A 13,307-nucleotide genomic window follows, 5' to 3' on the forward strand; every position below is an offset into this window, starting at 1 on the left:
GGAACGTCCAGCCCGCCCCAGGACCTAGAATTGTCCCCACTGATTTTAAAGTCAAAATGGGCAACTGTCACCAGGTGGCGCCAAACTGTAGCCAGGACCAGAAAGGACTGGCTCCTGGGGCTTCTCACCAACCAGGCGCACAGCCTCGCCCCAATCATTTCATTAATCTTGCAGTCGTGGTCCCTAGAATTTACACAACTGAACTGTTCTGACCCCATTCATCATGTTATGCGTGAGGGGGAGAAAGCCACTGTCTATTTTTATTACATAACATGAGACTGTACTCTAGTACCTATGTCATTCTACAACTCCTTTTTTCTCTCCACTTAAAAGACTGTGATCATCATTTCATGTCAGTTCCTAAAGATTCTGCATAATATGTCATTGTATTGATTATAATATATTTAACCAATCGGAGAGTGGGGTTGGGTGCTAGTTCACATGACATAATTTATAATCTCAGGGTTCTGAAAGCTAGGATGTAAGTAAGCAAGACAAAAAAAAAAGTTCTAAGTTGCCACATAAAATATCCCAATGACCATGCACTGGGAATTACTTCTAAGAGCACTCCTTAGAGCCTTACTCAGAGCTTATTAATGTTTAAGCCGTTTTCAGCCACATTAGAAGCCACAGATTATGACCATAACAATAACCTTCATTTGCATATTCCTTTATAGTTTACTAAGCGTTTCTCTACATATTGTCTACATGTTTGGCCTGAGTCTCATGATAATCTTTTTGAGTCAAGCAGGGTAGTTCCTCTCATAGATTTTACAAATTAGGGCATAGGGGTTTACAGAATTCAGATGAGCCATTGAAGGTCATCCATCTAATTTGTGTCAGAGGCAGGTTTGTCTGATTTCAAATCCAGCAGGTGTCAGAGGAGAGCATATTGACCACAGGAAGATACCTAACAGCTTGAGAGCCCAGAAGACAAGAAAATCATACAAAGCAGGCAGCAGGATCAGAGGTAACAGACTGCAGCTTCATGGGCAAACTGCTTATATATCTTACTAGTTCCACAAAGTAACTAAATGGAAATACTTATAGCCCAAATCTATCAGCCATGCCAGTGTCCGCTTGCATTCAGTACGCGCGCTGAATTCATTTCGTCAATCAGTAAATTTGTATTGTGTGTTGCTGTGCAGCCGGTAAGCCTAGATACATGAAATATGATTTGTTATCTTCTGAGATGTATTTCAGTCATTTCGAAACTCTCCTCCCAACAAAGGCATATAAAGGAGAACTTGCTGTATTGTACTCATCAGAAAATGCTTCCCCTCTAATTTCTCCTCCTTTTTAAAAAATGCTTCTGTTCCACCAGCCTTTATTAAACATTCGTTCCCTGTGTCTCTACTGCCTGCTGTCATATACATTTTAAATTGCATGTGGGGCCTCCCTTACTCCTGGTCCTTCCAACCATGTGATGAAGTTCCATGGCAACACTCAGCAGGCTGCCCACGTTTCCTCCTGCTCACCACCTCCCACGGTGCGTGTGGGAGAAGACACGGAGACTGATGCAACTCCAGCCTGGCCAGCACAGGGTGGTGGAAAGAACACTGACCTGGAAGCCGTAAGACTTGAGTGCTGTCTGCTTCTCACCCTGGCATGATCTAACTTCTCTGAACCTGTTTCCTTTGTGTAGAATGGTTTCCATTACATCATGAGATCATTCAAACTAGTGGGTGCTTGAGAGCGTTAAATGCTGCAAGTCATGATGCAAAGATATGGTTTAACAAATTCACTTCTTCACTGAAATTGTCATTTCTAGGATACTTTTTTACATGTGACAAAGACAATTAGAAATAGGAAAAAAATTTAGAGAGAAATTAAAGATGGCTTCAAAAATCCAGCTAAGCCCTCTATTTTCTCATCAAGCTATTATTATTAGAATTGCTTTTCCTCCGTCTTAGTAATTTGTATGTCTGATGGGGAGAGGACGCTAGGGAGACAAGTACGTTTCTTTGCTTAAAGCAAGTGTCCTTTTATCATCCAAGGCAATGTTAGGAGGGAAGGTAGTGGCTCTGGTTCCCAGAGGAGATGCTGGAGTTCTGTGGAGGCTGTAGGCAACGTTCATAGTTAGGTAGAGAGTGAAAAAGTAACACATGAAGCTGAAAAGGGGCTCCTTATCATCTCCACTGTGTCCCAGCAAGCATGGACCAGCAATGGGCGTTTTACCAGCCCAGCTCTATTACATGCCCCGAAGAGGCAGATCATGTGCCTAGAACAGGGCTTGGCACATTGTAGGTGCTCAACAAGTATTTGTTTAATCGAATTGTTGAATTGATTCAACTGCTTCATTATCGACTTATCATGAGGCATGATTGTCTATGTAATGATCTTATATGTCATTTTAAAAAAATGGCAGTAAGTTAGTGGGCTCCTGTCAATTTATTAAAAAAAAAAAATGTGTTCCATCAGCAAACCCCATCAGGAGCCCAACAATCTGGAGTCGACAGGCAGTCGTATTGTTTCCTTTATGAGAATGATCATGGGAATATTGTTACAAATTCGGACCAAAGCTGAGAGGTTATTCTTACTTTGTGTAAAGTTATGGAATATTTTCAAAGAAATACTGTTATTTCATGTATTAGCACAAAACATTTTATCAGCTAAAACTTGAACAGGCAACAAACCCCCAAACGCAAAACGCCTACAGGCCTTCCATTACACACTACTGTGACCCTCATAACCATGTCTTCACACAAACAGATAAAACACTGGACGCACCACTGATGACATGCTTAAGGAATCCTTCAGTTCTTTCTCCCTTTGTTTCCTAAGGGATGATTTTTAGACCGAATTTCTGTAACTTAGAGTTAACATTCTGAATATGTGCAGAAGAATAAAATCAATTCTCCACACTTACTTAAGAAGACTATAAAGCAAGTTGCAATGATAAGAAATTCTGAATCTGAGGCAGGCGGCTAGTGGTGAGGTGGTGAGTTACATATGAGCTGCTACAATGTAGGCTGCCCCAGGACACACTTACTTCCTGCTGGGTTTTTAAGACAATCCTGCCAACATATCCCTCTTCCGGAAACCAGCTGCTTAAAATCTGCATGATCTCTTCTTCTGGACCAATGGCTCTCTGGAACGGTTGTTTCCTACATTCATTCTTTTCTTTAGATATAAAATATTTTTCTTCCATTAAAAAATAGTCTGTGGCAATAGGTTTGGTGTCTTGATCAATGGTCAGACTCTAAAGAAAAAACAAAGGCAAATTTAGGCACACCTCTGAAGAGTGGGCAAAAGAACAAGTCTATTTTCATGGGGTTCGGATAGGTTTGATGTGCAATTTATAAGTGAAACCTACCCTGCAGTGTTGCATAATTCTTTTTGGAAGATCTAAGAATTCTCTTACGTCCAAAAAGGATTGTTTATGTTCATTCTGGGCAATGACACAATTTATTCATAATCCCCAGACAGTATAACTATTTTTCCCACTGCTGGAATGAGAGCTCTTACTGAATTAAAAACTTTAGGTTTTTCAAAAAAAAAAAAAAAAAAAAAAAAAAAAAACTTTAGGTTTTTCAATCCGTGAACTTAGCTCTTTGTAATCTTGCAACACAGGACCGAGGGCAAAGAACCTAGTCCAGCTTTTACCAAGATAATCTCCCATTCTCCTTTTGGAAATACTCAATCATCTGCTAATCTCATCTGAGCTAAGTTCCTGGGAATTCCCCTTTCAATAAACTCTTTGGTCTTCGAAGGCTTTCTCTAGTTGCGGCGGGCGGGGGCTACTCTTCGTTGCGGTGCGTGGGCTTCTCACTGCGGTGGCTTCTCTTGTTGCGGAGCACGGGCTCTAGGCACATGGGCTCAGTAGTTGTGGCTCGCGGGCTCTAGGGCGCAGGCTCAGTAGTTGTGGCGCACGGGCTTAGTTGCTCTGCGGCATGTGGGATCTTCCCGGACCAGGGCTCGAACCTGTGTCCCCTGCATTGGCAGGTGGATTCTTAACCATTGTGCCACCAGGGAAGTCCAGAGTCACAACCTCTTAATTTTGTTTCATTTTATGATTGAAGCACTGATTGATTGTAAAGCATAACCCAGGCACATTAGGAGAACTTGGTAAACACTAGCCATCATGATAGTTGCTCTTACTGATGTTTTCTTTCACACTTTTTTCTATTGTCCAGGTTACTGACAGAGGCTAAACTTGAAGTGAGTGACCAGAGAAGGCTGCCACCATCTGGCTTAGATTGAGCAAACATCCTTCTCTTCAGGCATACCCCCCCACCCTCCGCCCCCAACAATGATGCAAGGACCAGAGTCAGCACTTGGCACTGCTGCATCTCACTTGGAGAAGCAGAATGAACTGGGGATGGGGTTGGGGAGCAGAAGATTCTCAAGAAGACTCTGCTCCCCTTACCCCAGCCCTTGGTCTATGGTCGATGCTGGGCTGTGGATTGTGTGGGGCAAGGCAGCTACTACTACAGCAATAATTCAGGGCACGAAGCTTCCAGGAGCAGGTCAGTCGACACTGTTAGCTCCATGATAGGGCCAGCGTCACTCCCTCCCCAGTCCTGCTTTATAGCCCTGTGATTACTCATGTAGGGTGACAGTAATATGCTACTTTTTATGGGTGGTCCGTGGAAATGTTTCCTTACTTTACATCATCATATTTTTTAACGTCTCCAAAACCCCAACAGTGCTTTGTGATCTTAGACACCAAAGTTCATGGACGGACTGATTTAAAAAACAAAACCCCCCAAACCACTTGGTAGTAGCTTCTGTTTGATAATCTATGAAATCTGACACGAGCTGCTTTCTCTGACTTTAAGTCTGTTGTAAAAGGTTGGGCAAAATGTTAACCTGTGCATAGAGATTCCCCTCAAAGGAGAACTGTTTATTAACTACAGGCTCAGTGAACTTACTTGTTGGAGAAGCTGCTTTGCCTTGGTGCCTCCATTTATGGAGAAAACAGCAAAGGGCTCTGGACCTGGGACCCCATGTACTGTGACTCTGTGAATCTGCAAACATTTTCTTTCTTCTGTATTAAACATCTGTCAAGGAAGATCACATGGTTTCTCATTCATTTACATTCTCATATTGTTTCTAGGCTACACCAATACAGAAGTGCTAGTTCTTAGACGTACGTATAGGGACACGTAAATGCAAGACAAGAGCATCCTTTTATAACCAGATGCATCTTTTTGTGGTTCAACAGGCAATGGTGCATCTTGCTTACTAGTCTAGTAAGAATATTTAGCAGCATACCACCAAAATATTAATTTATTTTAAATAACAGTGTCTCTTTCCATCATAATTAGGGGACTGACATTATCTGAAATGTCAGTCAGTCCTTACTTATGAACTGACATTCAACAGTGTCTGTTGAGTTCCATCCCTCTTCAGGGCACTGGGTTAGAATTTTGGATGGTAAGATGATAAATAAAATATTCTGGCCTTAAGGAGCTTGCTGTCCAGGCATACAAATAATTATGATACAAAAAGTATTTCTGTTAGGAGGAGTTGGGGAGGTGTATAACTCGCAAGTCCTTGAGCAGTTTGTGTATTAAGATATATTCATTCATTTAAAATACAAAATCATTTATGGAGGGCTGGCAGTGAATCAGACATTTTGCCTGGCCCTGGGGATTCAGGAAGAAATGGGACATTATCCCTGGCTTCAAGGGCTCCCAGTTGAATAGAACAGCTAGAAGAGAACGTGGACAATTCTAAGAAGCATGGTTAGTTCCTTGGGAACCCAGGTTTGGAGGAAATCAGAGAGCACCTCCTGAAAATGGTTATCATCTGAAGGCCCAGTGTGAATCAGCAGATAAAGAGTGGGACAAGAACATCCCAAATATCGGTATAGCCTGTGTACAAAGCGTTAGAGGTGGCCTAAAGCAGGGCATTCTGGGAACCTCCATGAATTCTGTGAGGTGATGGAGGGGAAAAGGCTACCTAAGTATTTTGTTTAGCATGCATTTTGTTTTCATTTTGTGTGGGGGAGGAGAGGTTGGCTGTTTTGTTATGCTTGTACAATGTGTTTTTATTATTTAATCAATTTTGTTAAGGCATGATTTGCATACCATAAAATGCATGCATTTTAATTGTATGGCTTAGCCTGCACTATATTTTTAAAAAGTTGAAATAGTTGCCAACATTTATGCCAATCCAGATGTCCTGACAGTCTTGAAAACCAAAATATCTGGCAAAACTGCTTGGCAACAAGCAGCTGGAGCTGAGAGCAGGGTGGCAGGTGTCCCTTTAAATGGACCATGAGCTCTCGGCTTTCCCCAGAGTCTCTGTCCAGTCCACGTACAAACGTTATCCTGAGAGCAACGGAGAGCCGAGCAAGGGTTTTTAACAGAAGAGTGACATGGTCAGATTTGAGTTTTAGATAGAACTGTCTAAAAGGCCCTAAAGAAGGACATACAGAGGTGGTCAAACTCAGAGGGAGGGGGACCAATTAGGAACCCATGGCCACAAGCCAGGTGAGAATGAACGAGGGCCAAGATGGTAGGAACAGATAGAGATGAATGGATTTGAAAGATACTAAGGAGACAGATTTATCAAGTCTTACATGGGGCAGTGAGAGAGAAGGAGAAGTCCAGGATGATCTTCAGTTACTGTCTTGAGCAATGGAAGGTGATGACTTCCAAGGTCAAAGAGCACATATTTACCAAGCATATACGCTGCTGCCTGGGATATACCTAGGATGGTATGGTGTGATATAATTGAAAATAAATATTTGGTCTTTGCTCATAGTTCCTGGCACACATCTTCTAAGCCCTCGGAATCTCTGGAGTGACGAGAGTTTTCTGTGTGCTGATAAGATGACTTACGGCTGGAGGCCCCTAGATGGCTTCAGGATGGGAGCTGATCACCAGAAAGACCAAGTCATGATTAGATGGTTGGAACTTTCAGCCCCCGCTACTGCTGACTTCAGGGGAGGGGAAAGGAGCTGGGGGTTGAGTTAATCACTAATGGCCAATGATTTACTCAGTCATGCCTATGCAAGGAAACACCCATAAAACCCCTAAGAGACGGGATTCTGAGAGCTTCTGGGTTGTTGAACACATGGAGGTGCTCGGAGGGTGGTGTGTCCAGAGAAGGCATGGAGACTCTGCTCCCTCTCCCCTCATGCCTCACCCTATGTATCTCTTCCATTGGCTGGTCCTGAGTTGTATCCTTGGTAATAAACTGGTGATAGTAAGTAAAGCACTTTCCTGAGTCATTCAGGAGTCATTCTGTGAGTCATTCTAGCAAACTACTGGCCCTAAGGATGGGGTTGTGGGAACCTCTTGGATTTATAGCTGGTCAGTCAGGAGTACCAGTGACAGCCTGGGACTTGTGACTGGCATCTGAAGTGGGGACAGTGCTGTGGGACTGAGCCCTTAACTTGTGGGATCTGATGCTCACCCCAGGTAGATAGTGTCGGAACTGAACTGAACTGTAGGACACCGAGCTGGCATCAGAGAGTTGGAGAAGTAGTGTCGAGAAGACACCACACATGTGGTGCCAGAAGTGTTGTGAGGAAGAATGGTTCATTCATGGCATGTGTGGGATCTTCAGCTCTAATAGGTATTGAGGGCAAGCAACCCAGAAGTGGACACTAAGCTCTGCCTTGCCTTTCTGAAAGCATCTAATTCTTGCTCTTAGGTACCAGGCAGCCCCGTCCCTGCTTCCCAGTCCTCTGCACCAGGCAGAGGCAATACCTCCCCCTACTTTGGCCAAAGTGCTGTGCTCAACTTCGATCACTCGTTGAAGGGAAAAGGAGGAGAACTTAAGAAAACAAGGTGAGGTACAGAGAAAGAGAAGAAACTGTCGAGGTTAGGGAAAGAGAAGCAGAGGAGAAAGCAGGGCTATTCAGAGGTGGCAGCGGCAGTGGCCAAACCCAGCGCCACTGTGAGCATAGAAGGCGCCTTTCCAAAGGTTGTTAGGACCCTGTTGAAGTACAAGATTGATGCAACCATGAATAGATTATTAAACATGTAAAGAGGCGATTGATGGACACCCTTTTCTATTAATTTTTAAAGAGCAAGCATAGTGGAATTAACCAGTTAATAAAAAGAGACTTCCTTGTTTAAGCAAACAACCCTGCATTACTGGGGTGACTGCTGGTCCAATGGTTCTCGAAGTTCAACGGGTTGGACCTTACCTGGGGAACTTGCTAAAACACAGCTCCTGTAAAGGTGCTGTGGCACCTTTTTGCGGTGTTCCTCTCCCACTCCCAAGAGCGCAGATGCTGTGTCTCCCCAGGTGCCAGGGGATTGCTATGCTTGCACAGTTTTGTGTCGCCAGCGGCGCCTGGCTGCTCACCCGACCCTGCTCGCCTGTGACATCTGCCCCTGGACTGCTGAAGAAGCAAAGGATTTTTTTCCTCGTCTAACCTAAACTTTCCAGAAGTATCAAGATGCTTCCTAGCAGGCTTTGCATAATTAGCCTTTTCCCCGTGTTGTTATTTTTGGCTCACTTCCCTGGTAGGCACTATAATGTACTCGTTCAGCGCATGGGCTTTGGCACTAGATGAACTTGGGTTTATAGCTGTGTGACCTCAGGTGTACTTAGCTGTTACCTTCCTTTGTAACATGGAGATGATACTAATAGCTATTTCATGAAGTTATTGAAAGGATTAAGTGAGTTAGTATATGTGTAAAGTGCTTAGAAAGTGTCAAGTGTCAGCCATTATTATTATTATTATTATTTCCGTAGCTACCTAATCAATAACTCAAATGGACCACATTCCTGGACCACAAGAAAGCCTGCCTCCAGCATAGCAATCCCCACAAATAAGCAGAGTGAAACAGAACTTAATTACCAAAGAGGCCGGCATAGTATTGCCAGAGGAATTTTCTTCCATCCTCCTGCTGTTTATGAATAAACTAGAGATTTCCAAGACTTCATTGTGGAGGTTTCGCAGCTGAAGATGTCGATATCCTGGAACAATGCAGAATTGGGAAAAGCTTGTTAGCTGTGCACTGCAGAGCTCTGCAAAGGAGATCCCCCAGGGAGGTCAGTAAATGATAGGGAGAAATAAGACTTTAAGATGGGCAGGGGTGACAACCAACTGATACCTTTTCCCCAGGAGTTTTGCCCCAGGGGACAGTTTGGGGCTACGTAGTGGTAGTTAACTTGTCCAAGGTCTGTTTTTAACTTAGACTCAAACTGAAAATTTTAAACTCAAACCAAATATAGTAGGAAAACCTGATCATTTTTGTTTATCAAATCATCTAGAATAACTGTTCTACAAATATTCCATTTTAGAACAGCTTTAGTGATAATAAAATATTCCAACAATAGGGGGTTGGTTAAATAAGTTATGGTGTGTATTTGTACAAGTATAAAATGGAATAATATGCAGCTCTTAAAAGTGGTAATGAAGACGTATAGCTATTAACCTGAAAAGTTGTTCACTACATACATCAGTAAGTGAAAACCAGTAAGTTGCAAAACACTAAGATTAGTAGGAAGCTTACTTGTTCAAAATACATACTATATGCTAATATTATATACATGGGTAGAGGTGTAAAGCCTGCAAAAGATATATACCAAAAGTAACTATTTTGAAGAGATGGAAAAAAGGATAATTTAAAAAAAGTTTTTGCTTCTCTGTACTTTGTCATATTTCTGTAATAACTGTGATGAACTGAATGGTGTCCTCCTAAAATTCGTATGTTGAAGCCCTAACCCCCATTACCTCAGAATGTGACTGTCTCTGGAGATAGGGTCTTTAAAGAGGTGATGGGGTTAAAATGGGTCATTAGGGTGGGTCCTAATCCAATATGACCAGCGTCCTTATAAGAAGAGGGGACTGGAGGGCAGACACGGAGAAACACCAGATGCTGTGCACACAGACCAAGGGATGGCCCTGTGAGGACACAAGGAGAAGGTGGCCATCTGCAAGCCAAGGAGAGAGGCCTCAGAAGAAAGCAAACTTGCTGAAACCTTGATCTTGGGCTTCTAGCCTTCAAAACTGACAAAGTAAACCTCTGTTGTTTAAGCCACCCAGTCTGTGGTATTTTGTTACACAGCCCTAGCTGACTAACACAGTGACCATGTACTACTCACAAAATGGAGAAAAGAAACAAGGAAAAACCAAAGAGTAGGAGACTGTAACATGTTGGTGGTGCTCAGAGGCTGGCAGAGTATGGCTGTGGGAGGAAGTATGTCCTGGAAACTTGGTACTCAAAGGAGGTCAGCAAAGTCAGCATCCCTGGAGCTTGTTAGAAAGGCAGAATCTCAAGCCCCAGGCCCACAGCATCAGGGTCTGTATTTTATTACTAAGAGCCTGGTGACTCAACTGCACATCAAAGTTTGAGAAGCAGTGCACAGACATTCTGGACAGGTGCGACAAGCTGACGTTTCCCCCAAGGGCCATGGCAAAGCCCACATGCCGCAAGCCAGCAGCTCTGGCCTTTGCTCAGAATTCTCCACCTTCCCTGCTCTGCACCCAAACCCACCCCCGGCTTCTGACACTGGACTCCCACCAGGCACCAACTCCAACCTCGTCCCACTCATGCCACAGCACACCCCAACTCTCCCTGTTCTCGGTTTCCTCTCCTCACGTCAGTCTCTGCTTTAAACATGCCAGGGGTGCAGTGGGCGCTATCTGGGGAGGGATCTATGGGGACAAGAGCACAACAACTTCCGCTCCCAACATCAGCAACAGTGGGAGAGGCTGCACTTCATAACAGACGTTGTCAATAACTTTGGATTTTAGGATAACGTAAAAGAAAAACGTCTTTTGAGACATGCTCAAACAGTGTTCAAACTTGTATTATTTGCTTCTGCCTCTTATTTTAACTTTTTAATGTGAAAATTGCAAACATATACAGAAGTAGAGAGAAGCGTGTAATGAACCCCGGGGCATCCATCGCTCAGCTACAATGATTATGAACTTTTGACAATTTGATTCTACCTCGCTTTAGAGCCTTGAGGGGGATGATTCTCTGAGCAGTTACCACCGAGCTGTTGTTCTCCACGACGGCAAAACGAAGAAATAGGAGATCTTCAAAGTGAACCCGGAAGAGGAACTGTTCATTCCACATGGGGTTCAGAGTATTGCGGTGGATGGGCTTCGTGCGGAAGTGGCAGCTATCCAGGGCCATGCCCAGGACGTCGACCTCTATACACGGGCTTCCCGTGCTGTTACTCGGGCACACGTTCTGCCCAGAGACAATCTGAGGAGGAAAAAGGATCAGAGTCACTGAAGATGCGAAAGAGACAGAGGTCACCTCTGAGCCTCATCGCTTTCCTCCACAAAGAAAGACAAAGAACCCTCTGGAATGGACCAGGTGAATGATTAATAAGGCTGCTAAAAAAAGAGAAGTTATCATAATCAGGTAATTGCATGACTGGAATCATGGTAGAACCTATTTTGTCAACAGCATTCACCTAACTATAACCTTTCAACTGTCAACATGTTCAAATATCTTCAAAAACCATGTAATTAAGATGAAATTAAGTTTGTCAAGAAGTTGGGAAAAAAGAAGACCTCATATATGAAACCACAAATGTGTTACTTACGTTCTGTTCAAAGTGTTTTAGGTGTATCTTTTACAACTTCAAAAATTTTTTCTTGAATAGTTAGGTTCTGGAGCAAGTCACAGGGAATGTTGTTAAAAATTCATAGCCTTCTGTCAACATGAAGCTATACTCAAGTCTAGTGAAAATGGTCACACAGAAAAGGAGCTACTGCTCTACTGTCTTAGGGAAAGAGAAAAAGCAGTTTGGTGGTAGGAAAATCTCTGAGTTGGGATCTCCCAGGGTTTTGAGGTGTTGTGAACAGAGGCTGCTTGGCATTCCTCCTTTGTAGGGAAACAGATGAGATCTAGAGATGGATGGAGGGATAACTTCATCGCTCTCCGTCTTTTCTATCACCCATTCAGTGTTTTGTTTTTTTTGTTTTTTTTTTTTTTCCCTCAGCTAAGAGGGAGTGAGAGAAGCTGGAAATAAAAATGAGTAATGAGCTACCAGGACTCTGATGTTAAGGGCAGTCTGTGGAGTTTTGACAGTTAGTTAATTAGGCAATAAAAGGAATAAGGAAAGGCCAGGAATGACAAAGGTTAAACTGTAAGGAGGAAAGATATTTAATTGATTTGTATACTGATGCCTGTTTTACCTTTTATAAGAGCTTGTTAGAGTTTAAGATGACCTGCTCTAAGAAAGAGCTCAGCTTTTATGGGATGCACTGAGAGTTATGATTCTGAGGGCCCTGGAAGACAGAATTACCATCATCAGTATGGAGGTGGTAGCAGGGAGCTCGTAACTCCACCTACTGGGCTCTAGCGAATACAGCGCCTGGTGACTGCATACCTAGACCTCAGCCGCTGCTTTCTGAGAAGTAAAGAAATTCTTTTGGGAACTAAATCTGCACCAACAAAATTGTGACATGAGAGTTTTGTAACGCCTTGAGTTCAAAAGGCATTACACCTTACAATCCCAATAGAATATAGGAAGGGCGGGCTTCACTGGTGGCGCAGTGGTTAAGAATCCGCCTGCCAGTGCAGGGGACACGGGTTCGAGCCCTGGTCCAGGAAGATCCCACATGCCGCGGAGCAACTAAGCCCGTACGCCACAACCACTGAGCCTGCTCTCTAGAGCCCGCGAGCCACAACTACTGAGCCCGCATGTTGCAACTACTGAAGCCCGTGTGCCTAGAGCCCATGCTCTGCAACAAGAGGAGCCACTGCAATGAGAAGCCCACGCACCACAATGAAGAGCAGCCCCCGCTCGCCGCAACTAGAGCCTGCGTGCAGCAACGAAGACCCAACGCAGCCATAAATAAATAAATAAATTTATTAAAAAAAAGAATATAGGAAGGGCTTAAACACCTTCCTATATTCTATTGGGACCATCAGGGCCAGACTTACAGTTAAAGAATAGACGGCAGACTCCATGTTGTCCAGGTCTCTTTCCAAGGGAGAAAACTTCTGATACATGGGACAGTTCTTGTCCCACAGAACTGGGGGTTTCAGAACATAACCACAGCCACCGTTGGCCTCAAACATGGCAGCATTTAAATGTAAAGGGAGATCTGCAAAACAGTCAACATCACTTGTTACTTTGTCACTAACGTGTCATCTTACAAATTGACTTTTTCGATTTCCCTAAGCTTAAGCAGGAAGAAGAGAGAACCATCCACTCACTCCATAGATTGAGTGCCTACTACGTGCCAGCCCGTGTTAGGCACCAGAGATACAGCAGGAAATAAGACACAAAATCCCCATCTTCATGGAGCTCACTGTCTATGCGATATGCCCCATGTTCCCACTCCAACCCAGGAGCCACTTAAAAACTCCTGCCACTTAAAAACTCCTTTTGCAAATTAAAATTTACAACATCCTTCCAAAAAATAA

The 13,307-nt window shown here is 43.6% G+C and overlaps 1 protein-coding gene across 1 annotated transcript in view; it reads right to left on the reverse strand.

The window, feature by feature from the left end:
• Positions 1-13,307, reverse strand: part of PLCE1 (phospholipase C epsilon 1) — a 163,378-nt gene that overhangs the window by 7,659 nt on the left and 142,412 nt on the right. Inside the window, 5 exon segments of the mRNA XM_036828066.1 lie at positions 2,993-3,202; positions 4,875-5,003; positions 8,768-8,886; positions 10,868-11,129; positions 12,822-12,985. Coding sequence (XP_036683961.1) covers positions 2,993-3,202; positions 4,875-5,003; positions 8,768-8,886; positions 10,868-11,129; positions 12,822-12,985 — 884 coding nt within the window.

The sequence above is a fragment of the Balaenoptera musculus genome, chromosome 16 (assembly GCF_009873245.2).
Source record: "Balaenoptera musculus isolate JJ_BM4_2016_0621 chromosome 16, mBalMus1.pri.v3, whole genome shotgun sequence".
Classification (NCBI taxonomy): domain Eukaryota; kingdom Metazoa; phylum Chordata; class Mammalia; order Artiodactyla; family Balaenopteridae; genus Balaenoptera; species Balaenoptera musculus.